The 9,173-nt window shown below is 40.6% G+C and overlaps 1 protein-coding gene across 1 annotated transcript; it reads left to right on the top strand.

Annotated features, from left to right (window-relative positions):
• The first annotated feature begins 3,824 nt into the window (after positions 1-3,824).
• LOC308101428 (titin-like) lies at positions 3,825-8,526 on the top strand. Its single transcript, XM_080450848.1, has 4 exons — positions 3,825-4,004; positions 5,253-5,333; positions 6,096-6,425; positions 6,952-8,526. Exons 2-4 carry the CDS (start codon positions 5,267-5,269, stop codon positions 7,335-7,337), a joined length of 783 nt encoding a protein of 260 aa, XP_080306974.1. The 5' UTR covers positions 3,825-4,004; positions 5,253-5,266; the 3' UTR covers positions 7,338-8,526.
• Positions 8,527-9,173: the final 647 nt, after the last annotated feature.

Raw genomic sequence — 9,173 nt, 5'->3', positions numbered from 1 at the left:
ATGGGTCAAAACGATATTTTCCATTAATTCATTTCCCAAAAAATAAAATATTAATAATAATTGACATTCCAAAAATACAAGCCCACCTACAAATTACAGACTGTATTAAATTCTACTGTAAATGCGTCCGACCGATATACTTCAAACTCGGCCGCTATGGCCATATAGGGGAATGCCCATATTTGGGACTGTGACCGACTTCAAACTCGGCGTGCGTATTGTCGACGCAAAAAGTCAGTTCCGGCCATGCACACACTTTTCACCTCTGTATTGATTATTAATGAAAGATAGGTCACAGACACACACACAGTTCGTTCACAAGAATTTGACAAGACAAGGTCTTGAAAAAGGTTCAAGCAGTGACCAAAATGTCAACCTTTTTTAATAAATAAATCAATGAAGAGGTGAGATTTGAGTGTGGGAATTGACTTTTTCTCCCCATAGCAGCTGACGATAGAAAAGTACTCATCGTTCATTGTAAATAAACTGCTCAAACTGCTAACTTCAAGGCGCCGTGAGTTAAAGATGGAGTGCCATGATATTTTTCAACCTTAAAACCTGATCATAAGGTATTATTATTATGTAAGGATTTTTTTCAAAAAAAAAAAAAGTGTACAGTAAGTGTAAAATGTTGTTTTTATGTGGACACGCCTCCAGTTCATTAAGTATACCTGGTTCTCACCTTAGCACCTCCTCCACCACCTTAGCACCACCCACCTGTCCTAGTCCCTCCTCCTCCTCATGCCCACACCTGTTGTGTTATGATAATGAGGGGGAGGGTATGGCATTGTGATGTCACAATGCCCCTGTTTCTCTATTGGCACTTTTGACCCTCAAGGTTTCAGCCTCCAGGAAGAAACTCCAAATAGTCAGAGAAGACATAAAACACCATAAAAACACCACCGGGGGGCTTAATGAAGTTCTATCAACCTCATAGACACATGAAAAACAGAAAAAGTGCAAAACCATGGCACCACCTCTTTAATCATTACACTCATGAATAGTTGAGTTTATCTCTGAGGGTGTGTACCACTCTTGATATCTAAAGGCAGAGAAATAAAAGTGAAACTGATTGTGTGTGTGCTTGTGTGTGCTTGTGTGTGCTTGTGTGTGCTTGTGTGTGCGTGTGTGTGTGCGTGTGTGTGCGTGTGTGTGCGTGTGTGTGTGTGTGTGTGTGTGTGTGTGTGTGTGTGTGTGTGTGTGTGTGTGTGTGTGTGTGTGTGTGTGTGTGTGTGTGTGTGTGTGTGTGTGTGTGTGTGTGTGTGTGTGTGAGTGTGTGAGTGTGTGAGTGTGTGAGTGTGTGAGTGAGTGAGTGTGTGTGGAGGACACCAGGAGGAAGCAGTGGTCCAGAACTGAGCTCCTGTGACTGCTTCTGTATTCAGTGTCCGCATCATCGGACAATCAGTGACCTAATTAAACAAAAAAAGAGACACAAAAGAGAAAGGGTGGGGGGGAACTGTGGTGGCACTGGTGGGAGAAAGTGGTGGATCGAAGAATTGCAAGTGAGAAATCCCCAAAAAATCACACTTTTGCTTTGGCAATGTAAACGTATGTATTTTTATGCCAATAAAGCCCCTTTGAATTGAATTGAATTGAAATTTGAGAGAGACAGACAAACACAGAGAGAGAGAGAGCGAGAAAGAGACAAAGAGACAGAGAGAGAGAGAGGCATGCTGAGCTCTAGGGCCGTGATTCGAGCAATATTGAAACAGTAGTATCAAAGATATGGAAGCACAGATTTGACTTTCTAAATGGTTGTACCGCTGCTCGTACCTGTATGTCTAAATAACAAACAAACCCTTCTTTGATTATTTGTCGTTCTAGGACTATTAGCCATCTAAAAAAAAGTCTATCCAGAAAGCCATGTTGTCGATAAAAATGGCCCTAAGTTGCTTTCTACAAAGTACAGTCCTAAAACATAATTAACACAATTAGATTCCTTTTTGTAGATATATAGGCCTAACCTTTAAATGAAATCCACCTCATACACATTGCAGTTTTAAAAATGTTTATGTTGTGTTTTAGATGTTGTCTTTTTATGATGCCTTTAGGATTGTTTGATTACCTTTTGATTAACTGCAAGTGGCTGAGGGGGAACGTTATTTATGACAGGGAGTCTGGTCGTTTGGAAGAAGAGCCATGAGTGGCTGTCTAAAGTATTTGCTCTTTATTATGGCAACACCACAAGAATGTCCACACCAGCACCTTCAAACAATGACAAAAGGGTAGAGGGATTGGCCAAAGGAACAGACATGCAGGGTCATGGTGTTACACCAAATTACATTACACACTGTATAACAGAAATGACCAAATAACACCACAAAATGACCCATAAAGTCCCAAAACATAACCCCAAAACACATTCCCATATCCATATAATAACACAAAAAATAACAATAACACAGTCTTTAGCGCATCAGTGCATGCTGGGAAATGGACTTCCCCACTTTAGCCGCAACAATATTCTTTATGTATGTTTTTTGTGTATTTGTGAGTACACAAATAATAAAAAAGATTCAGATTCAGATTCTAACGTTGTCATTGAACTGGTATGGCAAAAATGGTGAACCTAGCACGGTGAGATAAGTTTCCTCTGAGAGCCGTGTGATAACATTGTATTCCTATAGGCGTATGTTTTGGAAACCATATTCTGTCTGTGCTGTAGGTTAGTATACATAGAGCCAAATTTACATAAACCACTTGAACCCTTCCATCCCTATTCTGGGGGGAACATTCACCAAAGATAACAGATCTACAAGCTCGCAGCGCGACTCGATGTGAGCTTATAGATCTGCTATTTTTGGCAAAGTGGTTTGGCGTAGAGGGGAAAAAGAGCACACCAAGTACTAAACCAATGGTAAAGTTTACTAAGTATTGAGGGTTCAAGTGGTTAAATATCTGAAAATTAACGTGAATCCAACATACTGTATTAATAGAGAAGATCTATTGTGCAAACGAACAAACAACGCATTAATTTATATGATTTACTGATGATAGTGCTGTCAGCAATACACCCATTGTGAGCAATGTGGTTTTCATTTGCACTACTATCTTTGTAATATGTGCAAAGGATTGTAGATGTTGCTCAGAATCATGGTGGTTTAATAAGAGTGGATTATGAATGTTCATTTAAGATACCAGATTGACAGATTGAACTTGTTAATAATTGCGGCTTGCTACAGGGGCATTGCCACGGGTGGGCATAGGTAGGCCTGGGACCACCCATGTTTTTTGTGCCCACCCCAAAAAAATAATAATGACAACCTGTCTATTATCTACTCAACCAATACAAATTCATTGTGCTGCTAAATCATGTGCCCACCCACATTGTCCCCACATTGTGCCAGGCCTACCTACTAATTAATTCCTGGCTACGCCACTGGCTTGCTTTGATGGTCAATTTTAAACAAGCCCCACCAATGGCAGCATTTTTGTACATTGTATGTGAAACAGAGGGATCGGCAAAAGCAACACAGGATTACTTTCCCCAGCAATCGAAGTCCACACCAGTGCTGTTTGACCTCGTCATCTGTTTCATATTGAGCAGAACCGTTATATGACTTAAGGCTGTGTTTTTCTATAACGTCCCCCCCCCCTCCCTGCTGGATAAGAGGCACCTCTCTCCCGGCCCCCCAACCCCCACCAGTTGGGATCCCCCAAACGTCCTCTTCTACTCCTCCTCTCTGAGTAGAAGGGGGTGCCTCTAGCCACAACTCTGACCCTTTCTGCGCGCTCTCTCTCTCTCTCTCTCTCTCTCTCTCTCTCTCTCTCTCATATACACACAATCAGTTTCACTTTATTTCTTTGCCTTTAGATATCAAGAGTGGGGCACACCCTCTACAGAGATAAACTCAACTATTCATGCAAGCCGCCATGAGTATAATGATTAACCCACGGCGCCTTGAAGAATAAGCCTGGATGAGGAAATAGACACAAAAGTGGGATCTGAGGGAACCACATCAGTGACAGAACTGAAGTGAAGGCAAAGGAGCAAACTTCCAGAGGTCAGTCTCTCTTTTTATATCGTTGCTATCGGGCAGAAACCTTGTATATCCCTATTTCAACTTTTTAGGTTTGTCTTTTGTTTGCTGATCTACAAGCTCGTAAGCTCACAAGCTCGGCTATTTTCGCTATTTTTGAAAGATGTTCACACAGTGAAAGTGGTGTCAGTGGGTTTTATGAATACTGAAACAATGAAAATGAGCTTGTGACTGAATAATATTTTTGGATCCATTGGAACACAGGTTCTTTTTTCCATTTCCCGAACAGTAACAGTTTTGGACATACAAGTTTTCTACCCGACAGTGATGATATGCTGGATATGTTTTCCAACTGCATGAGAAGCATTTTTGCCTCCCATAGTGCCACCTATCATTGCAAAATAATGTTTTTATCATGCGCCTTATGTATATTGAACTTTGTATATTTGATTTGTCTATGCCTTCCTGTTATTGCCTCCGCCAGGCCGGCTGGCCGAAGATGGCGGAGGGCCAAAGACTATGTTTGTATGTGTCCGTGTGTCCGTCCATCCATGTGTCTGTGAACAGCTAATCGTATTTTTGCATAACACAAGTTTTGCAAAAAAAAAAAAATCAAAATTCACGTTACTTGGTATACATTCTCTCTCTTCACGTGTCCGATTTTTCAGATTCCATTCCAATTGGCTACGATTGGCTTTCTAACATTGCAGGAGGGGCCCGTTTTGCTCAACATGGCACAAATCATGAATGCAACTCGGTACACATTATCTCTGCATCAGTCTGATTTTTCATATTCCATTCCAATTGGCTATGACTGACTTCCATAGTTTGCAGGCCCGGGTAGACAACCCGGCATGGTGGAGACCTGCGCTTCGAGGAGCGCACTTTTATAGTTTGATCTGTACTTTGTTCTGTGTTCCTTTCCTATCAATTCAAAATTCAATGTCAATGTTAAATCTGGAAACAATCTGAACAAAATCTAACTGTTTTATTGTAATTACTGACACTGTCTGAAACCTGAAAATATTAAAACAAAGTGGGAGTAAAGATTTTGAGGCACTCAAATATCAAAAGCTTTGACCAACACAGCATTGTGTATTTAAAATGTGCAATGACAGATAATAGCTCAGCAGGGTGAACAACACCTTGATCGTGACAATATTTTTTAAAACTCTAAAACTCTAAGACTATCAAATGTAAAGCCTTGTATTCGTAAGTCAGATGAATATGCTGACTTTCATTCTTCTTCTGCTCAATATTGTGTCAATAAAGGAACAAAGGTGAAGATGGCGTTGAGCGTGCTACATGTTGTACTTTGCCTCTACATGAGTGCTTTCACAGTAACCACACAAGGTGAGTAAGACCTGTTGAAACTTGTAGACCAACTTGAAACTTTATAGGGATGTACAATACTCATTGTGAAAACAGATCAGATCTGTTTTCTAAGTTGTAATCTCTAAATGTTATATTTATCAGATTAAAATTTCAGATTTTTCATAACCAAACTGAATTGTATAAGAACCAACTGAATGAAAACAACAGGAAGAATGAGTAGCAAACTTTTGCTAATGCAATGTATAACAAAGTTCTGAATCACAGTCGCAGAGAGCAGATGAGAGGGAACTTCAGTCGGATTGGGCAGGTGACCAACATACAGTGAGACATTCAATTATTGGGAGAGTGAGCTGAAGTCTGTCTTGCCGATTTAGTGCAACAATTTACCTTAATGTACATAATACACATTAGACCAGTAACCAGAAACTAGTAAAAGAGGGACCACAAAAGGACCACAAAAGGACCACAATGGAAATAAGCGCTTGAGTTTTTTGTGTTCTATCATTTTCTAAAGTTATCTAAAGTATTCAAGCTAAACTTAGTATCGACGGTCATCAAATATGCTCACTGTGCTATCCACACAGGCCATATCTCTCTCCTCGCCTTGTTTCTTGTTAAAAACCTATATCCTTCCTCCAGACAAAATGCCAAGGACTTGATAGGCTTGAGATCACTTTACCACAGGTGGCAGCGATATACTGTATATGTGCGATAGAGGCAGCTAAATGTATTTTTAGCAGATTAAAAGATTAATGTAAAATAAAAATATTTTCTCTACAGAGTTGGTGAGGCTAAATGTGAGTTCTGTGCTAACCGCAGAGTGCGGTCAACCTGTCACCCTACATTGCAACATCTTCTCATCCCGAGAGGGACTGTCAATCAAAGAACTGATCTGGTATCAGGGCACAAAGCGCCTATGCAGTGTGGATGAGAAGGGAGAGACCACTACACACAGCGAACATGCACTGAGTGAGATCCGGTGCAACTATACACAGGAACAGCTTTCTCTCACTTTCACACAGGTGCAGCCCATGGAGAGCGGAAAGTACCTGTGCAAACTACACTCCAATTTTGGGACCCCCAAAACCTACACAGTGGTGGATTTACAAGGTCAGAATCCACATCCATTATGGCTTCTACAGTATCTTCACAGATAACAGCAATTATCTTTTTATTGTGCTCTTTTCCTCTAAGCACCTTAACGTCCATATGTATATCATGCACAGTATAAGTATAACATGCACAGTATACATACATTGCTGCTATGCTCAGGCACCTTAGTTTTCTTTAGTTTTTTTTATTATCTCAGGTACTTTGTAAATATGTAGATAACTTGTCTGGCCTTCTGTTGCTCTCTTGTTTTGATCTCCTTCCCACTTGCCCCCCACCCCCTCTTCTTCTCCCCCCCCCCCCCCCTCTTCTTTCTATGGAAACTAACGTTGCGATGGGAACGATGTACAAAAACGCCCACTTAAAAACCTTGTAAACCTGTGATGTGACAATAAAACTGATTCTGATACATCACTGTGATCCATTCTGTGGGAGTTGGGGTATGGGAGCAGCTACTCCAAAAATCCCGTAAACCTCAGTTAACGTCATTTTTATTGTGATACTTCTTTCATCATCTTGCCCACAGAGTGTGCTGGACAGGTGCATGCTGTTGTTACTCCAGTGGGTCCCACCTGCACCTTCAATAGGGTCCACCCAGATGGAGAGGTGCACTGGTTCAAAGGCTCCAGGCAGCTGCATGGACACTCTCACAGGCCAAGTACCACCAAACAAGTGAATGCAGGAGGATGGTTGACAATCAGAAGTTCTCTAGTAGGTGAAGACTATGACTATGAGGAACCCTACAACTGCTCCTTGTGGAACAACATAACGGGAACGTACATCACTAGTAGCCTGGTTCCGAGCCTTCGACTTCCGCCTTCGACTTCCGCCTTCTCAAATGAAGCCAGGGTACAGGCACCTCTGTGGATATTAATATGTCTCCTTCTCCTAACCACTTTGCTGATGAAATGAAAAAATACATCTTAATTGTGAATGTGAATTTTGATAAGACCAATGCCTAGGGAGTTTTATTTTTTTCATAAAGCTGGATGTTACAAATTATTGGTGTTGGATTGAGCCATCCAGTATAGTCCAAAGGTTTGTTTTTCTATACTGCAGTGAACAAGGAAATTACAGTCTGATGAGGTGATAACACTGGAGTAGATAATCATTGTGCTGTATAAAACTGCTTATCTTGTTTTCTTATTTCAATGGGGAATCATGGATGAGAGTAAATTGCTATTGTTTCAATTTGTTGAAACACACATACACACGCACACACACACACGCACACAAACACACACACACACACACTTGTCAAATTTTGGCTACTAAAAGGATGGTTTGGCAGAGATTACTGGAATGGTAATTTAAAAAGATGGACAGAACTGGAAATACCTCATTCAAACACAAAACTCTATGAATGTCAGTTAGCTGAGTACTGACACTTTCTCTCTCAGCTCTATATTGCATTGTCCTAATCACGGGACTTTCCAGGCTCACATTTAACAAAGCAAACAAATGACATCCCCTGCCCTTGGACTCTCAATCAGGAAAGGAATAATGCCTTCAAGGCCTTTCCTCTAGCACCACCCTTGGGCCAGACTTTCCACTTGAACACAGTTATCTCAAAATCATGGCAGGTTGTCATGAACTTGCTGAGTGCATTCATGCTCTCTGGAAGAGGAGCTCAAACCATTCCAGTGACTCTTGTCTCCTACCTATGCTCTAGCATAACCCGTAGACCAAAGTACCAACATTTCACAGAAGATACCATATCATCCAAGATTTTTTAAGCAAAGAGACCAAATCAATTGTTCAGGAAGATTTGTGGCTTGATTAATCAGGCTTGATTTCTTAATTTATACTACAGTTTAATGTATCTAATATACTGTAATATTGGAGGCACTATTGGATCCTGTCTTCATCAAACATATCTAATTACAAAAACAAACGTAAGGCTAGCCACCTCTGCTAATAACATGTGTGTGTGTGTGTGTGTGTGCGCGCACACACACACACACACACACACACACACACACACACACACACACACACACACACACACACACACACACACACACACACATACACAGAGGGCTTTTGTGATAAGTGAGTGCTGCTGAATACTGCTTTAATGCACAAGTATTTCTGTTTTTAATTGTATATGTAAAATGTTTTAAATATGAAATAAAACCACTGTTTCTTATAAGTGTTATTTGGTCTGACCTTATCATTAACATAATATAGCCTACCTGTTACTATGAATCCTAATGTAGAGAGGCATCATTCAGCTGACTTCTGCGTAGTACTTTATACTGTACTAAAATACAAAGTGCATCTCTTTTTGATTTTGTGAGTCTGCACTTTTATGCAAAAAGACATACAAGGACAACAGAATGAGCATTAATTTCAAAAACGTACAGTTCCATGGCACGATACAGTAACAGAAACAGAAACAGTCCCTGTGACCACCATGTTGGGAGTTTCAAAATATAAAGATAAGGCTTGAGGAGAGAACGGACAGAAAGTGGTACAGGATTTGAGTCAGAGGGAAGAAGGGAATGTGAAGAGGTGGAATTTCAACTTCAGGTCAGGTCCCTGACACTCCTTTCCTCGCAATTCCTGTAACTGCAATGTTGCAATCGGTTGCACAATCATGTGGCAATAAAGTTTATTATGATTTTGAGGCACTCAAATATCAAAAGCTTTGACCAACACAGCACTATTTAAAATGTACAATGACAGATAGCTTAGCAGTGTGAACAACACCTTGATCTTGACAATATGAAAAAACTCAGACTATTA

The sequence above is a fragment of the Gymnoscopelus braueri genome (assembly GCF_963280865.1).
Source record: "Gymnoscopelus braueri genome assembly, chromosome: 2".
NCBI classification, from domain to species: Eukaryota; Metazoa; Chordata; class Actinopteri; order Myctophiformes; family Myctophidae; genus Gymnoscopelus; species Gymnoscopelus braueri.
This window is presented reverse-complemented; position numbering and strand designations above follow the sequence as displayed.